Consider the following 25407-nt stretch of genomic DNA (forward strand, 5'->3'; position numbering starts at 1 on the left):
AAGGGGGTCTCTTATTCAACGGCGGAGGAAACGCTCTCCCTTTATTTGCTTTTGTTTTGCCAAATACACTACTGCATACCATTAATAATTTAATGCAACTTTATTTATTTTGTTTTTTCTTAATGCAACTTTAAACTAGTATCTGTGATTCATCATACAGCTTTGGTTACAGTGGTACATAAACATAGAAGTATTTTTCACATGAGTGATTGAGCTCTGATTTAGGAATAAGATTAACAAGATATTAAAGCTTTTAGCTCAGGCAGACGGAGTATCTTCTTCACCACTGAAAGGTCTGTAGTATCTTTTAGGGATGCCTAGCAAAGCACTATGAAAACTTCCACCGTTATATTTTCTTTCTTTCTCCCTCCCTCCCTCTCTCCCTCTCTCTCTTATTTTCTTTTTGTTATATTTTAAAGAATCCCTAGCAGTTAAGGGACCTTGTGGCTCTCTAGGGAGGGGACCCTTAGTTCTTGGAGCCTCCCAACGCCCAGCCCAGTCTGAAGCTTTGTTGCTCCTTTTCAGGTTGTCACCCTTTCTGACTATGACCATGTAGAAGAAGTGAGCAAGGAAGGAGTCAAGAAATCCCCGTCCCCAGGCTACCCTCTGGTTTGCGTGACCCCCTGTGACTCTCATTTCCCCAAGTACGCCATCATGAGGGAGCGTTGCAGTGAGGCCGGTATCAACCAAACACTGGTGCAGTTCAGCTGGGAGGTGGCCACCCCCACGGACGGCAACGGCGCCCGGTCACCCTTTGAAACCATCACTGACAACACGCCCTTCACCAGTGTCAACCACATGGTAGGTCTGTGGGTCTGGGCCTGGTGCTTCTCTTTGTCACTCCAACTCTGTCAGGCTCCTTAAGGCTCTTGTGTGGCATTTGGAATAAAATAAATAAGCAGGTACACACAGTATACACACAGGTATTTTTATTCTTATACGTAAGGTAATATGGTGTCATAGAAAGAGATCCAAGTTAGTTATCAGACAATCTGTTTACTAATCTTGATTCTGCCTGCTTTTAACTACATGATGTTAAAAGGTCACTTAACCTCCTTGGGTCTGCGTTTCCTGATCTGCAAAATCATACTTCCACTTAGTTACTTGACAAAGTCATTGACTAATCAGATATAAAAGTGATCTATAAATGGTAAAGGAAGTCAAAAATTCCACGTAGGTACAATTCCTGATTACTGTTTTCCACATCTTTTCAGTCATTCAGTAAGTAGTAGGTTATAAACTCCTTAAGGTCATGGACCAAGGCTTCTACCACGTTTGTGTAGCCTAACATGCCCAGCACATTGAGGGCACATGGTAGGGATGGCGCAGTGATTAAACAAAGGATAGGTTGTTTCTCAAGTGATCGGTGTTATACAGAATTGTAGGAGGGCGTGAGAAGTTCACCACACAGTTGCTGTCCTCAGAGAGTCGAGACACCAGACCAACACCTCTGCCGCCATCACAGAGCAATTAACAGGGAGGGTTTTCCCAGCCTTAAGAAAGAGTGCACTGTGGGGACTGCTCGCCAGTGACGACCTTCTCCTTCAGAGAGACAGCTAAAAGCAGTGGAGACCCGCAGCCTGGTATCTCCACTTAGTAAGACCTTGACAGTTTTGGTCAAAAGTAGTGCACTTAATAATTTGGGACATCAGAGATTTCTTTCAGATGGAATTTCTCGAGATTTTTTCCTATTCAACTCTCAGTTTGTTCTCACTTTAATAAGTGCTTCCATAGATGAGATAATGGTGGAGGGGAGGCTCAGATGGGTGGGAGGGCTCTGGGTGAAGCAATGTCACTCATATACATTGTTTTATGCACAGCTTATTCAGAAAGGACAAAAAGTCAATTCTTTTGCAAAGTAACCTAGTTCAAACTAGCTGATAAAATTTAAAAATTTAGATGCTAAGACTTTACAGCTTATGGTTTTCTAAGTATCTAATTCTCTTTTGAAAAAACCAGGAAGTCAGCTTGGTCTGATATGGGCCAAATATACATTTTTAACTTAACCAAGTTGATGTTTCAGTTTTTCTTCTTGCAATGACTTGGTGACTAATACTTTTATCCCAGTTTCCTTTGCTCTATCTTTGTTTCTTCAATTATTTATTTAATACCATTGTATTGTGTGCATCTGTATGAGAGGCCTCAAATCCCTTCTGAACTAAGTCCATGTGTAAATAAATAAATAAAGTGTTGGCAGCTAATTAAAACAATTTTAATGGAAACATCCCCTTTAATTTTTAATGGACTTCAGTGAAAATTGTTTTCATGGGTAGAATTTATAAGTTTGTATGATTGCTTTGTGGGAGGTCTATGGCACACAGAACTACCAATTAATTTTCCTCCTTATGTACTTCGCTACGTGTATGCACACATTATCTAGAGAGTTGTGGTGACCCATGTAGTCTGTGCAGAGCCTGAGGTAAGCATTCTTATGGCCTCTCTAAGTCTGAGAACATGGAAGAATCTGTCGAAGGACCTTCAAAGGCCAGTAGGTGTCAGAGGCCAAGTTCTCAACTTCAACTCTTCCTGTTTTTACAACCTTTCCAGTGTGTGTGGTCATCCGGCGGGGGGTTGGGGGGAGGGACTAGCCGTGGGAAAGAAAGAAAAATAACTCCCGGGAAGGGAGCCTCTTCCGACACTATATCCTCAGCAAAAGTGACCTGGAGGCCAGCCAGTCTTAATGGAAGGGCTGGAAGCTAGCTGAGTGGTCCTTATGCTGAAGCTAATTGACAAAGAGAACGATGCTATCCCCGTGGCCGGTCATCTCTGGGCTCTTGCTCCCGTCTGTCTACTTGCTCCTGGTCTGACCCACGGCCTTAGGCTATATACACTCGCTCTTTGTCCCTAGTGCCTGGCTCCTGGGAGAAAGTCAGCAGTTCTGTGGTGAAGGAATGAACAGATCGATAGATGGGTGGATAGATGGATGGACAGACAGATGACGGATGGTCTGCACAGATACCTCGGTGCCAGAAACTGGTCGTGTCATATTGTCCAGAAGATGCAGGGGCAGGAGTTCTCTGAGGAACAGACACACGTCTCAAGTACTTTATCTTTCCTGGTAGGTCCTAGACAGCGTCTACTTCAGCCGGCGGTTCCACGTGCGTTGTGTGGCAAAGGCTGTAGACAAGGTGGGCCACGCGGGCACCCCCTTAAGGAGCAACATTGTTACCATTGGAACAGACAGTGCTATCTGCCACACCCCCGTGGTCACCGGGACAGCCAGAGGCTTCCAGGCCCAGTCCTTCATCGCCACCTTGAAGTACCTGGACGTCAAGCACAAGGAGCATCCGAACAGGTCGGGCCGGGGTGCCGTCCACAGCGAGGGGCTCTCCTTTGTGTCTTTGCTGGATGAGGCAGATCAATGCGGGATGCTGCTGCGAAGTTTAGAATCGTGGTCATAAATGCCTCAGAAAAAATTTAAATTCTTCAAAACCCCTTAAAATCCGTCCCCTTGCCTGTCTTCTTAGCCTCCTGTCCCTCGCCTGTCCCTGTCGCCTGCCAGTCTGCCCACAGAGAATCACACTGGACTCCAGTCCCCAGGGCTTGCACCAGGTGGCTCCTGACTCCAGTCTCCCCAACCCCTTCCACTCACTGGAGTTAAACCCTATGGCCCTACTCTACCTAGCTCGTGACAGCCCTTCTAGAAACTTCCTCATCATCTTTCCCAATTTAATTTGGAAGCTCCTCCTTCCAGCTCTCCTGGCACCCATGTGTGCCCCTTTCAGAGCATCATCATCGTTCATTCCCTCTCTGTCCCCGTAGTAGATGGTGAGGGCAGAGACCATGATTATCACTATTATTTGATCCCCTCTGGCTAGGACAGTGCTTTTTGGCACCTAAGAAACACTTGTTAAATATCTAGTGAACAGAATAATAACGCTGTATAAATTGAAAGTCACTGGACAGATGTGCTTTTATTTTTTCCTATGCTCCCATGATTTTGATGGAAGAGAGATACTTTCATGTTTGCCTAGCAAAAAAGAATTCATGTGTATTATACATATTCATTAAACCTTGTGGTAATTGTACGTGTGCCTTTATGAGCAACTGAGTTCAGAGAAGAGGGTTCATTTGCATGGAGAAAAAAACAGATTTAAATACGGAGCCAGGAATATGCAAATTCTTTCTTTTTTCCTCGCAGAATAAGATTTACTTTTGTTAGAAAGCAGTAGCAGAAGTACCCAAGGCACGACTGACCCCTTCTTAGCAAAGGAGACATCCTGTTCCTATTCCAAGATTCTGATTCCTCTTAAAAATGTCTCTTGGGCTTTTGTTCCAAGAGACAGGCTGTAAAAACTCAAAGGCACCTCAATCAACATCCTGAAAATTTAAACTTGTACAACGAAAATAATGCAGCCCCTAGGTACAGTTCTGTCGTGTCGCAGTCTTAACCCATATTTATTAAGCTCGTATTTTATTTAGAATTTTATACTACGTGCTCTGGAGAAACAAAAGAAGTGAAGGCAATGATCCTTGTCCTCATCGTGGGGAGGCAAGATAAACAGAGTCTGAAAGTTACAGATGTCCCCGTGCAAAGGCAGCTGAGCTCTGAGAAGTATAGACGAGGGGAGAGTGCACTGCAGGTGGGGGCCAGTGAGGGCCGCCCGCATCGCTTGGAACTTGAAGCGGGGAGGGGGAGAAGCCTCTTTAAGTTGGGAAGAGACAGTAGGAGTAGAGGGATATGACTCTTTCTAAGATATTGTCCTGGGTAGGAATATTGACCTTATAAAGAGCTCAGTGATGTCATTTGGCCCAAATACTTAAAAAAAATATGGGTGTAGGCCCTACCCGGTCTCCCCCACACAGAGAAGGAGACGCCACCTCTATCAGTCACCCCACTGTAGCTCGCGAGGAAACAAAGCTTCCATTGAAAGCAAAAGAAAGCTTTAAAGTAATTTGTGGTTGTGATGTTATCTTTTCTGGTACAGGAGAGAAAAAAAATTGTGATTCTTGATTGCTATCAGGTCTGAGCCGGAGGATCTCTTGGCGGGAGGGGTGGGGGATGACCCCACGTGTGCATCGTCCCCTTTGGGACGCTTCAGGACAGAAAATGGTCGATTCCCTGGTGCAGGCGGAGTAAGTGGTGAGGAAGACGTGTAGCACGTTAGCGGTTCCCGGCGTGCACCTCAACACTCTCTCTGCCCATTTTTGCCCCAGAATCCACATTTCCGTGCAGATCCCACACCAGGACGGAATGCTGCCGCTCGTCTCCACCATGCCGCTGCACAACCTGCATTTCCTGTTGTCCGAGTCCATCTACAGACACCAGCACGTTTGCTCCAATCTCGTCAGCGCCCGCGACCTGAGAGGCACCTCAGGTGAGGGACGCCTTCCGCGTGGCTTTCCCCTTCCAGCCCCGCCCCGTGGCCTGGGGACGCAGCGACGTGAACTCCGCTTTCGTGCCCCCCCCCCGTCCTCACAACCTGCGGGATGAGCGGCGTCCCGTCCTCGCAGGCGGCCAGACGTAGGCCGCTCAGGCAGTGAGGTGAATAGGGGAAAACAAGGACTTTGCAATCAAACCGTCTCGGGTCCGAATCCCCGTCCCGCTCTCTCCACACCCGCACACCGAGAGCTGGACTCCCCCAAACCAGTGTCTCCTTATCTGCGACATGAGGGTAACAACTGACGCCCATTGGGGTGACGGTTTAATCTGTTGACGTTTTCAAAGCAGCTGTCCTGGTAACTGCTGGTTCTCTCACTGTGGGGGAGGGTCTGTACCCTAAAGTGGCCTCACGGCAGCCTCCTTCGAAAGCCAATGTGCAGACGTCGCGTGTTGCAGGTTGGGTTCCCTGGGGGCAGAAGCTGAGACGGAGTGTGGGGTGCGAGGTGGTTACTGGGGACCAGCATCCGTCAAAGGGAAGGAGAGGCAGCAGAACTGGGCAGAGGGGAAAGTCAGGCCCCAATCCTGACTCTTCCGGGAGCCCTGGAGAGAGCCATCAGCCCGACTCACCGACGTCCCTCCCCAGCTGACAGGCCTTCTTTGCGGCTCACTCTGCCACTGGAGGCCGGCAGGGGTGGCCCGAGGAGCCGACGTGTCATGGGTCCAGGCCCAAAGCTGCTGCCCGCCGAGCGGCTCGGCCCTGTGTTAACCGGGGCAGACGTTTGACTCTACACAGCATCCTGTCCATTTCCATTTACCTGAGCAAGTGCCCATTAAATGCACGTTTCCTCCCTTGACAGCTGATGAATCATCTACCGGAGTTTGGGAAGCTAGAAGAGCGTTCATGGGCTCGTTCACGGGCTCGTTCACATCCATTAGGCATCACTTTAGGGAGTGACGGTCTTTGTACAGTAGAGATTGGTTGAGGGTAAATTATTTGCAAGTCGCTGAGCCACACCTGAACGCTTAACCGGTCCACACCGGCAGCTGCGGAAAGAGACATGCTCTGGCTATTGGCTGAAAGTTTGTTCCTCTTCCTACTTAAACGCAATTAAATTCAGCACATGTTCACTGAGATCCCAGTCCTTCTGGGGGCAGAGGACTGGGTGCTGGTGTTAAACGTTCTAGGAAATGCATCAACTCTTTCAGAATACTACGGTTGCCCTTAGTGATGTAAAGAACCTTAATCCTGATACTCTAAAATCGTATCTGTATTTAGCTCGCGGCTGCATTAAGGTCTTCCTTAACTTAGAACAGTTCAGTTGCTCGGCAGCATTTCTCCTGACAATTTTTGCCGATAATTTTTCCCGCAGCACGGGAGTTTCAGTCAAGCACCATTAGCGAGCTGTTTGCTCATTAACACAAAATTAAGATATTTTTTTCCAAGAGTTCAGAAACTGTAGGAAGGGAGGAGGAAGTCAGATGTTTGTTGTCTTTACATAAAAGCTGTTTTAAAAAAAAATCAGTCTTAAAAAATAGCAATTCCTCAACAAATTATCCATATAGTAAGTCTGTGTCTTCAAGGATTGATTGCAAAGTTTCAATGTGTTTTCTTTTCCAAGACACATGGGACCATGAGCTCTGACTCCATGGATAGAGTCATTTGCTCACCTTTTTTCCTGGGGTTCCTGCAGCCTCTTAGAGGACCTATGACCTCGGTCACTCTATGTAACCCCACGCAATAGGTCCTCTAGCACCCCTCGCCTTCTCACTCGGTGTGTTTTGGGAGCCTTGGGTTGCTCTCTTATAGAGTCTCTGAGGAAGGATGGGTTATTTCAGTGTCACAAGGACATGCCCTTTCTCCCCACTCAGCTCCCAGGGAGCTAGTGAGGAGCATGTCCACAGACTGAGTCACTTTTCCTCGCTCCTCCCCCCGCACAGAGGCAGGGTTCCTGGACGACAGGGTCTATGACAGCACAGCCCTGGGGCCTGGATACGACCGCCCCTTCCAATTCGACCCCACCGTCCGGGAGCCCAAGACCATCCAGCTCTACAAACACTTGAACCTCAAGAGTTGCGTCTGGACCTTTGATGCCTATTACGACATGACCGAGTTAATTGATGTCTGCGGGGGGTCTGTCACTGCTGACTTCCAGGTGGGTGTTCCGGGGGCTTCTGGGAAGGCAACGCACACCTGAGTGCTGTATGGAAACCTTGTTTGTTCCTGCAGGCTGTTAGAATGTTGGTTCCAGTGGCCCCCAAGAACTGGGAGAGCCAAGGGAGTCTTCTTTAAGTCCCTGAGCAGTATGGTGGCTAGAGGGAGCCCCCCAAAGTCTGCTAAATCGATTCATTGGAAAAAGAATGTGGAAAATGTTAAAATTAATGTGGAAAAAATTTACTGTCTGGCACAGCCATTTATATAAGATTCTAATATTTACTTCTCCAGATATATATGTTTTTTTCCCTCTAGGTATATTGTGGAAAGCCAAAAGGATTTACTTTTGATGGTAAAGTTATTACAGAGTAGATGTATTCTCTTCCGTGCATGGGGAAATAAGTTGAAATGAGGTGCGCGCTTTCGGAAGACAAGTAGAGCCGCTCTCTTTTTAAGCATTATGGAGAGAATTGTTTAAAACACATCGATTTCATGCCTACTTCAAACCTGTGCTGAGCTGACAACCTTGCAAAAATGGACACTTTTTAAAATTTATTTGAGAGAGAGGTCGAACACAAGGGAGGGGGAGGGGCAGAGAGAGAGGGAGAAGCAGACTCCCCACTGAGCAGGGATCCCAACGTGGGGGCTCGATCCCAGGACCTGGAGATCATGACCTGAGCCAAGGCAGACACTTCACCGACTGAGTCACCCAGGTACCCCGACACTTCTTAACAGTTACTAAATACGAGTGACAGAATTTTAGTAAGAAGCCATCGTCCTAGGAGGGCAGTTATATCAAAGGGATGAGACTAACGGATCCTCACAGGAAAATTAAATCTAAAGCATATCGTACCCACTTATGAGCGGCTAACTCAGTGAGCCAGAAGTGGCGTTTGTTCTTCATTTCAAATCAGATTTAAACACACTGAAAGAGGGACTCCTGGAGGCACTTAGAGTAATTATTTGGGGACCATGTCTTTGATTAAAATTTGTTTGTTTCTTTGTAATGCCTCTCATTTTGGTTCACTCTCATTTCATATGCACTACTGCCCTCTACCGAATGGAAAATTAGGGCATTCTTAGGTTTGCTTTCTGTTTCTGCGGTTGCGTGACCTAAGTTCAACTCCCCAAAATGCAAAACTAAGTGATTGGCTCCTCCTCTGGCTTCTCAAAATTTAGTATTCTGTGTTCTCCTTGGTTTTTACTCTAATTACATTTTGGGGTATTTTTGTTCAGAATATGCCTAAAAATCTCAAAGACTAAAATTTCTCATTATAAATGCCCCACTTCTTAAACCAACAAAGAATAGATACACAGAAGTACTTCATTGCAGTCTGTTTCTTCAAAAATGGTGGAAACAGCTGGTATATGGTAGAAAGAACGTAGAATTTACAACCAAGCCCTAGTTCATGTCCTTCCCTCTCATAAACGCTCTGAATCTCTTCTGAAATTGTAGCCAATCATCTCAGCATGGGAAGGTACTTAGCACAGTGTAGGTATGTGGTAAACATTTGTCAAGGTCTGTTTGTTTGTTTGTTTTTAAGGATTAGCAAGTAATATCATGAGGGATAAAGAATAGAAAGCAAAAACAGAGGAGGGAAAATTAATTTTTCCAATCAACTAAAGAATTATTGAGGTTCTAATATCAATAATTTTGAGATTGGACCATGTGTTTTTAACAAAGCCTGTGTACTAAAGGGGCAGAATATGGCGTGAGATCCAGAGAAAATCTGAAAATTTTCCAAAGAAAACAGAATAAAACATTTCAAAAGATATTTTTTAATGAATATGGAATTAGTAGAGTCTTTTGAAACATTTGGAATCAAGCCTTGAATCCCTGACACCACTGAATATGAAAAAATTTTGTAGAAAAAGAAAATGTTGATGTCCCAAATATTGATGAAGCATTTGGGTCTTTTCCTAAACTACCCAAGGAAACACTTTACATTGTGTTTGAAAACAAAAGAAAAATGTAAGTTCCATAGTAGAGTATATTATAGTATTTTACCAACGACAAAAATAATGTAAGTTCCATAGTAGAGTATATTATAGTATTTTACCAACGACAAAAATAACATTTTTTCAAACTAAGCTTTTTTGTTATCAAAGAAATATGTTTACAGAGGGAAATACAAAATGAATAAATCAAGTCCCGCATTCATACACACGTATGCACAGTTACCTCCCCCATGAAAATTTCTGCTTGTATTTTGTTATCTTTCTATCCAATTTTTTTTATTGCATAGTAAAATAAAAAATTTTTGAGCCATTAATTAATAGCAGTAACAGGAATCCCCTTAGAAGAACTACTCTCTTGGAAGCGTGATGTGCTGCCTTTTCAAAACTCTTTCAGTGAGACGTAGTATGAGACGGGGAATTATACAAGCATATGCAGCTCTGAACTGTGTGTCGCTAAGTTTCCTAGATACGATATCCGAGTCCCACGACCTCAGTTCCTGTTGCAAGAGATGTGACTACTCACTGAAACACCCACGTCAGCTACACGCTCATCCCAAGGGTCCAGACTTGGGCATCTTTCCAATTAGGGTGGATTCGGACTCTCCTACAGGTCACTGGAAAATGTGGTCAACGAGGGACTATGTCTTAATCCTTTGGGAATAACAGTTAACTTTTAAAGTCTCAGTCAAGTCTTCCAGCAATTGAACAGTGGAAGCAAATATCCTTCTCAGTCTTCAGAATTGTTTTTGTTCAGGTGACACCTCCTCAGAGAAGCCTTCCCAGATCAGCCTATAAAAGACGCCTCCTGGACACTTCTCATCCCTTTCTTTATTGTGTAAATGTACGCATTGCCTTACTAGACGGTGGGTTCCAGAAGGGCTTCTCACTGCTGAGGGGGAAGCTCAGTCCGGTGCCTGGGCACCTAGCATGTCGTGGGCACTTGGTCAATGATTATCGATGGAGGGGCGCCTGCGTGACTCAGTCAGGGTCCTGGGATCGAGTCCCGCATTGGGCGGGCTCCTTGCTCAGCGGGGAGCCTGCTTCTCCCTCTGCCTGCTCTTTCCCCTACTTGTTCTCTCTCTCTCTGACAAATAAATAAATAGAATCTTTTTAAAAATTAAAAAGTAATTATTGAGTGAGTCAGTGGCTAAATGAGGAAGTAAAAGTTGAACTGAGAGGTCATAACCTTATACTTCTTCATCCCAGGGAAGAAATAACCCTCTGTGTGCACACCATTTGCTTGGCAGGTTAGAGACTCCGCTCAGTCCTTCCTGACCGTCCACGTGCCGCTCTATGTGTCCTACATCTACGTGACAGCCCCCAGGGGCTGGGCCTCTTTGGAGCACCACACCGAAATGGAGTTTTCCTTCTTCTACGACACCGTTCTGTGGAGAACAGGTACACCCGCGGATGTCTCAGCTCTCCCAACCTTACGTTCAAGGAAGATGAAACGAGGTGGCAAGTAGTGACTTCTGACGGGAGCGCCATTCCTCATCCCGTTGTCCCGCATAGTCAAAGGAGGGCTGCCTCTCAGGCCAAATGAACAAAGTGAACCAGGTTGATCTTGATATATTTTTCTGCTCCCATGCAACTGATTCAAAGACGCTTTTGCTTCTTAAATGCCACAGATCACACCATTTTTAACTAGGAGCAAATGACATGATTATACTCCAGGAGGATACCTCTGAACCCCTAACGGGCAGTGTATGAATCTGTCTGTCACTTGCTGTCCTCTACTCTGGGTCCCTAGCTATCAGGATTGAGTTTTTATCCCTGGAGACCTTCCAGTGTCAGCATGGATGGACGTGGTTCTTTTCAGGAACCACAGATCCATATACTGGTGACAGCCCCTCAGCTAGGAGCTCACACCTTCCTCCTGCCTCCCCACTGTCCCCAGCTTTCCCACTGCTACCGCACAACGCCCCAGACTAATCCCCCCTTCCTTCTGCTGCTCCCATCCCCCCTCTTGGCCTCCCTGGAGGGGATTTCCTTGATCTGAGCTACTAAATGGCTCCAGGAATGCCCCATAGGTTGGGCTTCATCTCTAGTAATGGAAAGTACAGTCTTTTCTTCTGTTGAGTGGTTTGAAATTAAATCTTTTGTTTTATATTTCTCTTAGGAAACTAACCTGAAAGTTTTCACACTTTGGGTCCGATAACTTCTGAGCTTTGAATGTTGTTTTCCCTCCTTTGTTTACCCTTTAGTTATGGGTTCTATTGAACCCATTGAGCGTCATGATTGTAATTACCCCCGGAAGCCGTGGTTTACTCATGTCGTGCCGCATATGACTGGGCTTCAACAAGCTAACCTTGAATCATCCGTTGGTTTGAATACTAAATGTAGCCACCAGGACATTTCTTATGGTTCTGTTGGGTCATGAAAGGTGTCCTCGTGAGGAAAAGTAAATAGAGTCTGAAGCGGATGCACTGTCGTCACATCCTGGTGTAAAGTTGACAGGAAGAAGTTTAAGGACCAATTTTTTTGAGCAATGGGCTAGAGTCCTGACTCTGGGCTGTGGTGTTTTCGGGTATGAAGAAACTACATCAAGGAGAATAGAACTGTAACCGCCCCCCCCCAAAACAAAACAAAACAAAAAAAACCCCAAAAACCCAAGTAGAATGAACTGTTATACAGTTTTAATTGGCAAATGTGTCTAAATAGATTCTGTGTTCATATGAATATATAAATTTTTCTTAGCTTATATTCAAATGACTGTGCGGCTTTACTTAGAGGTATCACTGGGACGACTCACATGTGGGTTCCTATCTCGGAGATGTTCTCTGTTCTCTAACCCGGATGTTTGGTGTATGATTGCCTGCCCAGGAATCCAGACAGACAGTGTGCTCTCTGCCAGGCTTCAGATAATAAGAATCTACATTCGAGAGGATGGCCGTCTCGTCATTGAATTCAAGACCCATGCCAAATTCAGAGGTAATATCAGTGCAGTTTTCCCCCCAATTTTGTAATTAAGAAACATGACAGGGGCATCTGGGTGGCTCAGTCGGTTGAGTGTTTGCCTTTGGCTCACCTGGGATCGAGGCCCGCACTGGGCTCCCTATTCCACAGTCTGCTTCCGCCTCTCCCTCTACTCCTCCCGCCTGCTCGTGTCTCACACTCTCTCTCTCGCATAAATAAAATCTTTAACAAAGAGAAACATTACCAACATAGACAAAAGGCAAAAGAATAGAGCAGTGAGAAACAAAGTCCACAGTTGTTAACATTTTACTTTATAGGTATGCCTCCACACACACATGCACACCCACTTTTTTGTACCACATTTGAAAAGAAGTTGCAGACTTCATGTCAAGTTACCCTAAATCCTGCAGTAGACATCTGCGGAGAACAAAGGCTTTCTCTTACACATCTCAGTGGTGTCGCTGCCTCCAAGATATTTAAGATGGATCCAGTCATATCTAGTTCCTCTTCATATTCCCTCTCTTGCCTTACAAATGTCTTTTCCGTTTGTTTTTATATTGTTTTATATTTGTTCTGTATCTGTTTATATAAAAGGAATGTGGGTCCAATCCATATTTATATATTACATTCTGGCTGTTATATTTTCTTCATCTCTCAGTCTAGAAGTCAGTCTACTTTTATTTATTCATGACACTATATGACTGCATTTTCAAAGAGTAGAAGTGTCCTGCTGAGTAACCTTTACCTTTTCAATGATGTTTACAATCGTCTCCCTCTACCGAGGACTTGAGTGGCTTTAAATGTAATTTTTTTGGTAAGATTTTATTTATTTGACAGAGATCACAAGTAGGCAGAGAGGGAATCAGAGAGAGGGGGAAGCAGACTCCCCACCAAGCAGAGAGCCCGACGCGGGGCTCGATCCTAAGACCCTGGGATCATGGCCTGAGCCGAAGGCAGAGGCTTTAACCCACTGAGCCACCGAAGCACCCCTAAATGTAATTTTCTTTTATCTGAAACTGATATTTCTGTTATAAACTACCAAGACCTTTCTGCCTTTAAGAAACATGTTTTTGGGAATTCAAAACTAAGTGTCTTTGACATTCATTGCCACACAAGGACCCCTGTTATTGTGAATACGCCCACACACTTTCACAAGGAACGCTGGTATTGTTGACAAGTCGTGTGCCCATAGCGTCCATCGTGAGCAGGCTGATAGGCCGGGGTGCGATGCCGTGCCGTCCAGCCAGCGTGGAGAGATCCTAAGGTGTGAGGGGGAAGGTATAACCTGACTTGTTCGGTGGAAGAATATGAATTCGGTGCAGGCTTTAGTAGAGGGTTTGTCTCACGTACAACCAGACTCACTGCGAAGTGTGTTGCTTCCCCCTGAAACAGGACAGTTTGTGACGGAGCACCACAGCCTGCCGGACGTGAAGTCGTTCATTCTGACTCCAGACCACCTGGGGGGAATCGAGTTTGACCTGCAGCTGCTGTGGAGTGCGCAGACTTTCGATTCCCCGTATCAGCTCTGGAGAGCCACGAGCTCCTACAACAGGTGCGTGCGGGCTGGGGCTTGGGGAGACCTGAAACGCTCTCAGTCGCTTTCAGAGGCTTGGGACATGTGGCCTTGTCGTCGTCGTCGTCGTCTTCTTCTTTTTTTGGCAGAAGGTGGATTTCCGTTTTAAGGGGAGGGGTAGAAATGACCCTTTGACAAGTAGAGAAAGAAACAAAGTCAGTCGGATCAGCCCGTGCTGTGTAGATGAGGACGCGGTTACTCTTGGGACACGGATATGACCGGGAAGGCCGCGCATCACTTCTATTCACATCCTGAGGCTACAATTTAGTCCCAGGACACATCTGCTGGAAAACACGTCTAATTAATACCTTGGCGGGGCACCTGGGTGGCTCTGCCGGTCACGCATCCTTGGTTTCAGCTCCGGTCATGGTCTTGGGGTCGTGAGGTTGAGCCCTGGGTCAGGCCTCGCGCCCAGCACAGAGTCTGCTGGAGATTCTCTCCTCCCTCTGCCCTGCACCCCGCCCCCCGTTCATGCTCTCTCTCTCGCTTCCTTTCTCTCTCTCTAAAATAAATAAATAAAACCATTTTTTAAAAAACCTTAGTATAATAAGAAAATTTCCATCCAATCACTACAACCAGTTCAAAATCCAGGATCTCTGGTTATCAGGTCCTGATGGCACCCCTTATGGTCCAGTCTTCTCTAAAATAAATAATAAGATTTATTTCTCTCCTACACCCAAAATAGAGGTGGAATAGAAATTGGTTAAATATGCAAACTATCTCATTTATAAAGGGGAAGAATAGGAGAAACACTATTAAAACTACTACCATAAAAAGGATAATGAGGCAACCATCATAAATATTATCATCCTCATTTTCTAGATCATGAAATGAAGGTCGGTGTTTAGCATGAAGTTCTTGTTCCAGCTTTCTAGTTAAGATGTAGCAGGTTGTCTTAAGAATCACTTTCAAAAAGATTTCTTTGTGAATTTTAGGCTTTATATCAGATATTTTTTAATAGCGATTCCTTTGAAATCAATATGTAATAAACTTCCAAGGCTATGCTTCCTAGAAGCCCATGAGATCATACACGTACTTTGTCCTAATTTATAGACACAGAAACTGTCCTCTTTACGTCCTCTTTACGTCCTCTGCTGACTCCCCACAGCCTCCTGGATAAAGTCCAAATTCTTTATTCAAAGCCTGTGCCCTCCCCTCCAGCCTCATCTCAAACCCAACCTTCTGAACCGCATTAAATATCTCGCCGGCCCCGGAACCCACCCGCGCGTCAGCACCTCCTGGCCGTCGCAGTTCCCTCTGCCCTCCCTGCTCTGCCCTCTTGCAGACCTCGAACTCCTCGGAGCCCCAGCTCGAAGACTCAAGTGCTGGCCCCTCTGTGATGCCTTCCCTGACTCTCCGTGCAGGGCTGGAAGCCCCTCCTCCTCCTCCCACTTTGTTCCAGCTTCTCCTGGAACGCAGCTCATTGTGTGACGTGCTCAAAGTAGGGTCCCATTTTCCATTAGCTTGTGAGCTCCCCGAGGGTAAAGGCATGCCTGATTGATCTTGAATCCCCAGAGACGCAGGTTTTAGCACATGGTAGGTCCTGAATAAGCCTCCCTTAGGAGGAAAGGAGATAAAAATATATAGATAAGTGGCAAAGTGTAGAACAGCGTCCAGCTGGCTGTGCCATGTACGATGTGAGAGGCACGGAACGCGAAGACCATCGCTGTTCAGGGAGGGCTGCGAGCTGTACAAGTCTTCACGGAGGAGGTGGTGCGGCCTGTGTTCCATGATGCAATGAGAAAGGTCTAGTTCTCAGGAAGGAGAGGAGGAAACCTACAGAATTAAAAACCTACCTCTACCTTGTTTGGCATATTTGCAGGAATAGTGAGGAAATGGACCTAAATCATATTTAGGGATGAGAGAAGTACAACTGTGGGCTTGGGAAGGCATGTACTTTGTCCTGCATTCATTTGTTCAACACATCTTTATTGAGCATTTTATTAACTGTGCATTGGGGCAGGTTCTGGGCACGAGGATGCATCCGTGGACAAAATAAAGATGCAGGCAGTGTTTACAGTGAAGTACGAAGACACAAAACGTGGCCATAGTGAAAAGCATAGTGGAACATGTCAGAAAGTGGGAGTGCCATGGAAAAATGAAGGATTTTTTTAAAGAGTTTATTTAGTTATTTGACAGAGAGAGAGAGCATAAGCAGGGGGAAAAGCAGAGGGAGAGGGAGAAGCAGGCTGCTCTCCACTGAGCAGGGAGCCCAATGCACGGCTCGATGCCAGGACCCCGGGATCATGGCCTGAGCCACCCAGGTGCCCCGAAAAATACAGGATTTAGAGCAGACTCTGAGGGGAATCAGGAGTGATTTCAATTAGGATGCACACAGTAGGCCTCGTCAAGAGGGTACATCTGAGCGAACACTTGGAGAAGGCGAGGGAGCTCGCTGGCCGGGCTCCCGAGTCAGCAGTATGACTCGCACCCTGGGGAGGAGCAGGGAGGCCGGGGTGACCGGAGGGGAGTGAGCAGGGGGGAGGAGGACGGGTGGTCCAAGAAGGGGGTGAGGGGCACACAGGGCCTTGCAGACCAGAGCTTGGACCTTGGCCTTTACGCTAGAGCCACAGTTGGCTTGGGGGTGGGGGGAGATGATCCTGCCCGTTTGAAAGCAGGGGTTCCAGCACGGACAGTTCGAAGTGTTTCTATCAAGTACGGGTTACTATTCACGTTATGCGTGTCAAGTTTCATGTAACTCAAACAGGATGTGTGAGGTCTCATCTCCCGCTGTTCCGAAGTTTGGAGGAAGAGAGGGGTCACGGAGGACAACAGCAGACAGATGGACGGCCCGGCAGGAAGGGGCGTAGCAACTCAGCCCTGAAAGTTTGCATGATTCGCTGAGCACCCCAGAACTGTGGGAAAGGCAAGGCAAGCCCGGTTTGGAGCATCTCGCAGTTTCCAGCTTCTGCCGTCCCACTAAAGTGACCCAGGATGTGTCACACCAGTTTTATTTGTTTATTTATCTAACCAAATCTTTGCTATCACTTTATGAATAAATGGATAAATACAAAAGAAATGGGCAAACAACAAACTCGGCAAATGTGAGAACTCTCAGGGATTGTCCACAAGAGTTACAATTACGATTCATAATGCTGCCGTCTTCATTCGGGGGATGGCGGCCTCCCACGTCTCTGGAAGAACCTTCCCGAAGCCTCTGGCTGTCTGGCTGTCTTCCAGGCAGCCTCTCAGGGCGGGGGCTGCTGCTCCACGACGGCCGTGAGGGTACAAAGCTCCCTGCTCTTGGTGACATAACCTACAGAATCCCGTGATCCCGCACAAACAGGGGAATGCCCAGCGCTTAGTCTCCTATGAGAAGAGACGCTGTTCTACAACTCCACGATGGGCTGAGCCTGTGGAGTTCGGGAGAGGAGCCCAGAAACCGAATGCTAAGGAAATAGGGGTGCAGGCATTCTCTGGAGTGGGTGCCCTTTAACCCTGAGACATTGGCCTCCGCTTCTGTCAGAGCAGCCGCTAACCTGTCCACGTCTTAATAAATAAAATCTTGGGGTGCTGGGTGGCTCAGTGGGTTAAGCCTCTGTCTTCGGCTCAGGTCAGGATCCCAGGGTCCTGGGATCGAGCCCCGCATCAGTGGGGAGCCTGCTTCCGCCTCACTCTCTGCCTGCCTCTCTGACTACTTGTGATCTCTGTCTGTCAAATAAATAAATAAAATCTTTAATAAATAAATAAATAAATAAGATCTTTCACAGTCGAGAACGTGTTGAACGGGGCGCCCATCAACAAGAAACACTAAACAGAAATTGTCAGACAAGTTTCGTGGAAATCTAAAGGAAGTGGCCAGTTTTGTTTTATCTTCCCTTGAACCTTTTACGATTTTATAAACAATATGCCTCTCTCAGCTTTTCTCGTGGAAAGGACTGGAATGGGATAAAGTAGCTCAATTGAACAGTCTGGACAATACCCTGACGGTTGCAGTAACCAGTGAGGACTGTCTGATGCTTGCGTTCGGGACTCGTAAAGCCTATCCATGCGGAGCGCAGATACCCCCTGAACCGTGTTGAACGAAGTCAGTGTGTCTCTGGGTGAGTAGATAAGCTAGAAGACGCCCTCTCACCGCAGTGTGCTCTGTGTGCCTTTCCAGGAAGGACTACTCGGGCGAGTACACCATCTACCTGATCCCGTGCACCGTGCAGCCCACACAGCCGTGGGTTGACCCGGGGGACAAGCCTTTGGCCTGCACTGCACATGCCCCGGAAAGGTAGGGAAGCCCGCGAAGCCTCACGGCCCGTCAGTTCACCCCCTCGCTCCCGTGTGTGTGTGACGACGGCATCGGTTCTCGCGATGGCTTCATGGTCATTCGCACACAGGCCGAGTGGCAAAACGCTGAGCCACCGGACACCTGCATTCCCAGCTCAGGTCAAGCGAGGCAGCACTCTCCCTTCATCTGTTAGCTTTCTCACTACAAACGAGCATCGTTTTCAGGGCCTGGATAGTGCCATGGGTTGCACATTTTCGTGCTTTTTTTTACCGGTGATTTCACATTGACAACGGCTCCCAAGCTAGTGCTGAGGTCTACCTGATGCCTGAGTATAAGAAGCCTCGGGCACAGGTTCTAAGTGTTGTTGCCACGCGTTCTATGTTAACAAATTAACAACATATTAAATAAGGTGTTTTAAACAGAAACATGCAGAGAATGGGGCTAGGTACTGGCCAGTTGGTGAAAATGTTGTGACGGATGGCTGCAGGAGCTCTGCCCCGTGTCTGCCCCGGGACAGTGGCTTGGTACTGACTGACACACATTCACCGTGACTTTACAGAACATACTTACCACAAATAATGAGAATCAACTATACATTAGCCGGTACCCACCTCAGACCCGAGACTGCCTGCATCCCGCCACACCTTCCCTCATTCACCCACTATTGATTCAGCTCTTACTGTGTGCGGGGCTCTGGTCTGGCATGGAGACTACAGCAGAGCATTACAAGTAGCCTCTGCTCTCAGGCAGCGTTGAGTCTAGCATCATCTTTCCAGCAGCTGGGCAAAGCGAAGAGAAAACATTTTTAAGAGGATGTTGAGGACAGGATCTGACATTACCGTAGAGAGAATTTGGAATGTGACGTTCAAATTAAGAAACTGAGAATGGGCTGTTGGATTTGGCGATTGAGAAGTGGTTGGTAATCTTGACAAAGGGCAGGCCCAGTGGACTGAGAGGTTAAAGCCTGATCAGACCATGAGAGACCGAGGAGAGACAGTAGAGACAACAGGGATAAACTATGGCTACGGTGTTTTATTATAATGAATGTCAGAAGAAAGGGACAGTGGCTAGTAACAAAGTCAAAGGAGGTCTTATTTATTTGTGTTTTAGAGTAGAAAATATTGTAGGGTGTCTCTAGACTGGTGGGCGCAGCCCTATTGGTCTATTAGGTGAAATTTAATGTTGCAGCAGGACAAGGGGACGTCTGCAGAGCCAAGCCTTTGAGCAGGGTGGGGATAGATCCAGGACAAGAGGGGACGGGCCCGCCTTCTCTAGAAGCCCAGAGCCTGCATCCGCTGAGAGAGGAGGGCAGGCCTATGTGGATCTAGGCGAGGGGAGAATTTGTAGATTGGAGGACAGGGATGGCAAAGAAGACTCTGCTTAAATCTGCTTTCTCCATAAAATGAGACGCTGAGCCTCGACTAGAAGTGAGGAAGCCTGAGGTCTGGGAAGCGAGGAGGGAGCGAGGCGGTCATCTCAGAGAGGGGGGAAGTGGGCGTGCTGGAGGGTTGCCAATTGCAGCCCATCGGGCAGTGCCGAGAGCCCGACGAGTTGTTTTAAAATTGCCGTATCGTTGACAATAAGACAAACTGTGCATATTCAAGGTAGATACAACTCGATAACTTCCGACATACGTATACACTCGTGAAGCCACCACAACTAGCACAGTGACGAGCACATCCATTTCCTCCAGGGCCTTCCTCGTGCCCCTTGGTAGCCTTCCCTCCCACCCCTCCCCAGCAACTGATTTCTCCAGGATCCACTGATCTGCCTCCGTCACTACAGATTACTTTGCACTTTCTAGAACTTCATGTCAGTGGTGTCACACAGGATGCATCCTTCTCTGACTTCGTTCACTGAGTGCAAGTATTTTCATGCCTTCCTGTTGTGCATAATAGCAGTCTGTTCCTGTCGGTGCTGGTCGTCTCCCACGGAACAGAGGTCCTCCGGTTCGGTTATCAGCTCATCACTTGGTGGACATTTGGGTTGTTTCCAGGTTATGGCCGTGAGAAGTAAAGCCGCTGTGAACACAGACACACGAGCCTTTACGTGGATATAGGCTTTCTGTTTTCTCGTGTACGTACTTAGGAATACAGTGGCTGCATCATGTGGGGGACACATGCTTAACTTTTTAAGAAACTGCAGATAGTTTTCTGAAGTGTGTGTTACAGGGAACAAGGTGTCTACCTTCCCCCCACGACTGTGCTGGTGTTCCCGTTCCTGGTCACGGTGGTCAGGGAGGTCCCGTGTGATTAGAGAATGAATGAGTGGAAGTAACAGTAGGGGTGAGCTGGGAAGTCAGGAGGTGGTAGTTAGAGAGGGAGGTGCTGGGAAATGAGACCTGGGGAAGGTGACACATAGTAGGACCGTGACGCGTGAGTGGCCATGGTGGGTTGGACAAGCTCTTTGGAGGTGAAGCTGTCAAGGAACTGAGAGCTGAAGGGTGTTAGATGATTCATCCCTGTGGACGCCGAAATCACCGAGATCCGTGGTAGGAGCACGGTGGTCAGCAAAGTGAGGAAGGGGAGGTGACCAGGAGAATGGTAGTTGGCTGCAATAAGGAGGAACAGGGGGCAAATAATCCGGCGACACATGCCGGGGGATTGTGTTCACGTATTCAATTTCTAAATCATGAATATATTTTAGATAGAAGACCGTCTATAAAACCTTGAGCAATAGAACCTCATCTGATAGGAATTCAACTGCATGAGCGAGTGTCTCTGGGACTGGGCTACAGATGATAAAGTAGGTAATCATCACTGCTGGCGACGTGAAACATCACGTATGGAGTGCAGAGGGTGTGGGAGACTCTGCACTAAGCTCCTAACATTTACTTCTCACTGTAGTGTGCCCCCACAATGTTGACGCCGTTATTCCCATTTTGTAACGGGTGAAAGTTGGAGTAAAAAAAAAAAAAGAACTAGAACATTCCCAGTACCTTTTAGATACCTGCAGTGGCCCTCCCGTTGCCCTGTCCACCACCTCTCCAGCCAGGGAACCGCTAGAGTGATATTTGTCCTTATCATCCCTTGTTTTGTTTTCTGGTTTACCTCGTATTGACTTCTGCATGGTTTTGCGTGGTTTTGAGCAATATAAAAATGTCCTACTGCACAAATTCTCTCTGAGGCTTTTCTTGTTTTGCTACTGAGTCATTTCTTGCTTCAGAAGTGTACCAGCATTTGTGTTGATTTGTGTACCGTGTGAGTACTGTACGGTGAGCCTCACCGTCTGAAGTGTTCATTGTGGGGGGACACCGCAAGTTATTGGGCCATTCTGCTCGGGGTATAATCCCACATTCTATTGTGAAGAATGCTCTGTGTGTCTCTGGGCGTACGCATGTAAGAAGAGTTTCTCCTGGGTAGGTGCCAGACCTTTTTAAAAATTCTTTTGCCATTTGGAAATGACAGAAAGGAGCAAAGGAGACACCGGTCCATCTGCACCCTTGGTGCTATGTGGGCCTGGGGGTCGCAGAGAGAAGAGTGTCATTGGGTCCCTTAACTGAGGCTTCAGGTTTGCTTTACATCAGGGAGCTCATTACTTGTGGGGTCCCTGTTCTTCCCAGGGTGACTCTCCGTAGGGCCTACCTTTGCTTTGGATCATCTCTGTGGCTCCCTAGGGACGCATTAGAACTCCAACACAGAAAATAATCAAGGTCGACGCAGGGAACTCAGACTGAACTCAGAGGAACTGTATCTCCTTGAATGCCTGTTTTTGTGAGGTCTGTTGGAACTTCTCACCTTATAAATCACCGTCATTGCCTCCAGTCCATGATTTGTTCTGTTTAATCAGTAACTGTTTATTGAGTATCTTAGGTGTCAGGCACTGTGTGGAATCTGGTAATACCAGGACCAAGAAAAACCTGTTTTCCTGAGTCCACTAAATGAGCTCTTGGTACAACTAATGGTTACATCCAAGTTGTCCAAGCAGGGTCAGCCCTAGCTTGTGCCCGTTGCTCCTACGCTCCAAGATCTCCCCGTACCCCACCCTCTCAGATCTACCCACTGGGGCACCTTCAGTCAGAAGTAAGGAATAGTCAGGTGGACTCTGCCTCAAGCACAAAGCATTGAAATTATCCCTCACACATTGTTCTTCAACAATGTGTGTGTCGGAAGCTTGGCTAGCAATGACGGTACAACAGTTCGCAAGTAGACACCAGCTGTGACTCTGTGCAGCCTGTAATGGGTGAAGCGGACTTTGACCTGATTTATATTTTAAGTCACTTTATTTAAATAAAATATCAAATCATGAGAAGTACCATGAAAGAAAAGTGCCCAGAGTAATGGGAACAAATGATAAGGGGCACCTGGTGGCTAGGTCAGTTAACCATCTGATTCTTGGCTTGGGCTTGGGTCAGTATCTCAGGGTTGTGAGACGGAGCCCCGCGTCCGCTTAAGACTCTCGCTCCCCCTCTGACCCTCCCCCTGCTCTTTCTTTCTCTCTCTTGCTCTCCAATAAATTAATTAATTAATTTTTTAAAAGAGAAAGAGAACAAATGATAAGGGATTTGGCCTAGCCTGGAAGGGAAGAGAAGGAGAGTGAACTTCCTAGGCACTGTGATGTTTGTGTTGGAATCTGGAGAATAAATAAGAGTTAACTAGGGAAAGAAAAGCAGACAGAGGAGGAGGGTTCTTGCAGAATGTCCAGCAAGGTCAAAGTCAGGAAACTTCAAATTCATCATCACTAACCTCAAGGGGGCCCACAGGTCTTCTCAGCAGAAAACAAAATAGTTCCCTAACCAATGGCTTCACTCTCTCACTCTTCTCAACTATTTTATTCTTTCCCACTCAAATTTGCGATATCTTCCCCATTCTCACTCTCAGCTGATTATCTTGTGTCCTGTTTCTTGGAGGAAACAGAAGAAATCAGAAGAGAACTCACCCAAGCTCCTAACATCATATCTAGCCCCTCCCCGCATCTGCAGGTACATAGCTATCCATGAAGGAACAGTCCTAGCTCCTACTGAAGCCAGCGCCCCCCTTGTGCACTGAAACCCAAATCCTCTCATCCGACTTTATAAAGAGCATCTTATAAGCCATTCTCCTCTCTCTACGAATCACTCCAATCGGCATTAAAAACACGTAACTTCTCCCATCTTTAAAAAAAAAAAAAAAAAGTTGTTTCTTGACTCTGTGTCTCCCTCCACATCCATTTTCCCCTTCCTTGTACCTCAAGTTATCCCTCAAGAGTTGCCAAGACTTGCAATTTCTAGTTTAGCACCTTCTGTTCTCTATCTCTTGAGACCGCCGCAGTGAGGCTTCCGCGCTCATCCCTTCACCCAGCTTGGTCTCGTCAAGGTCACCAATGAACTTACTAGAACCAGAGGTTGAGTCTCGCCTCTATTTCTTGCAACAGCTTTTCGACAGTTAACAGTTGTTCCATCACCTCCTTGAAACACTGTCTTCACTCAGCTAGTGTCATGCTCTGTAGGCTTTCTTCTACCCACTGGGTTTTCCTCACTGTTTGTTCCGCTGGTTCCTCCTCTTCCCCATTGCCTTTGAATTTGGAGCACCCTAAGTGCCGTGCTAGAACCGTCTCTTCTCTCTCTTGTTTTCACCTGGTCTCACTCATCCTTCGTTCCCAAGGTTTTAAATACAAAGGAGCACCTTCATCCCGGGCCCACCTCTCACATCCAGACTTCTGCATCAGGCTGACTGCTCTGCCTCTCCACCTGGCTCTCTTTTGGCCTCCCAAGTTGAACGTGCCTGTTGCTGAACCCCTCCTTTCCCTCCACCAGATCTAGTCCTCCCACAGTTTTCCCATTTCGGGCGACGGAGCCCCATCCTCCTGGTTTTCCGCTCACTGAGGCCTTCCGTGACCGCCGCATTTAAATCTCCGGCTGAACGTCTTCGTAGCATTCCCTGTCTCTGCTTCGTGTTTCTCTTCATCACCTGCTCCCTTCTCGTGTTCTATATGTTTTTAAATGTATTTCATTAACCGACTCTCTTGGAAGGTATTATCCCTGAGGGCATGTGCTTTGTTCACAGATGAATTCCCATCGCTAGGACAGTGCCTCTCACCTAATAAAAGCGCAGTGAATGTTTGTTGAACAGTGAGTCCCGAAGCAGTAGAAATACGGAGTAGAGAACATGTCAGGAGACCTAACGAAGGCCAGTCTGGCCGGAGCAGCCTTAAGTGCCAGAGTCTGAGAAGAAAAGAACAGATTCCAAAGACCAAGAAAGAAGGCCGGGGAGGTTGAAGGAAGGAGTGAGGCAGGAGAGGGTTGTTTAGCAATGTCTTGAAGAGTGGGACACAGGATAAATAAGTTTGGATCGGGCTGAAAGAGTCAAAGTTTCAGAGCAGGCAGATCTGGGAAAGAGAAGTCTAGGCAGGTCTCCATGGCAGTGAGCCCTTCAGCAGTCAAAGAGCAACCTTGGGGACCTTCAGAATGAAAGGGCTAGGAAAAGCAAAGAGTACAAAAGAGTTCTGAAGATGAATTCGATTATTTCTGCTCAAAGGAGCAGATTAACCTCATAATTCTCCAAATAAGGAAAGTTCTTCTCCTACACACATAGCTTTATTTGGTGATTATTTAACACCTGCAATGAAACACGGTTCACAGTCCTGAGGAGGGTGGGAAGGGAGGACAGCGCGAGGTCTGCAAAGGTGACCCTGCTCTCAAGGAGCTCTTGTTTCTCCCGCGTTTAGATTCCTGATCCCCATCGCATTCCAGCAGACCAACCGCCCTGTACCAGTTGTGTATTCGCTCAATACTGAATTTCAGCTCTGCAATAATGAGAAGGTGTTCCTGATGGATCCCAATACATCTGATATGTCCCTGGCAGAAATGGATTACAAAGGGGCCTTCTCAAAAGGTAAGTTGTTATATGTTAATAACAAAATAATAATAATAATAATAATAAAGGTAAGTTGTTTCGTTCACCTACAGAAAGAGACTCTGGCTAGACTTTGGATGCTTTAGGACAGGTCTCTGGACGAGCATCTCTGCTCCTGGGCTTTCAGGCAACTCTCCAGTGAAGATTCCCCTGGGCTTGGTTCCAGGACAGCCAAGGTTTAGTCAAGGAACAGAACCATATCCTTCCTTCATGTTGTATCGAAATAAGGTCACATATTTGGTACTGTAATGACTGGCAGTGTGGTACTGTGGAAAAACACTGGTCTGAATGGTAGGAAGACTCGGGTTTCCAACCAGATTCTAACACACTGTCTGACTTTGGGTAAGTTGCTTTATCTCTCTGTTACTGAGAGAGAGATTGCAACACGACCCCTCCCTCCCTACCCGCCACAGCGTTGCCAAATGTCCGTGG

At 46.9% G+C, this 25407-nt stretch overlaps 1 protein-coding gene across 1 annotated transcript in view; it reads left to right on the forward strand.

Moving 5' to 3' along the window:
- The window catches only part of FRAS1 (Fraser extracellular matrix complex subunit 1), a gene marked incomplete at its 5' end in the record, with an annotated part of 403879 nt that overhangs the window by 369208 nt on the left and 9264 nt on the right, over positions 1 to 25407 (forward strand). Inside the window, 9 exons of the mRNA XM_080796111.1 lie at positions 526 to 801; positions 3063 to 3295; positions 5158 to 5318; positions 7262 to 7476; positions 10682 to 10832; positions 12258 to 12365; positions 13743 to 13902; positions 18026 to 18142; positions 24788 to 24954. Coding sequence (XP_080652237.1) covers positions 526 to 801; positions 3063 to 3295; positions 5158 to 5318; positions 7262 to 7476; positions 10682 to 10832; positions 12258 to 12365; positions 13743 to 13902; positions 18026 to 18142; positions 24788 to 24954 — 1588 coding nt within the window. The remainder of the gene's footprint in view (positions 1 to 525; positions 802 to 3062; positions 3296 to 5157; positions 5319 to 7261; positions 7477 to 10681; positions 10833 to 12257; positions 12366 to 13742; positions 13903 to 18025; positions 18143 to 24787; positions 24955 to 25407) is intronic.

Source organism: Martes martes, assembly GCF_963455335.1.
Source record: "Martes martes genome assembly, chromosome: 2".
Classification (NCBI taxonomy): Eukaryota; Metazoa; Chordata; class Mammalia; order Carnivora; family Mustelidae; genus Martes; species Martes martes.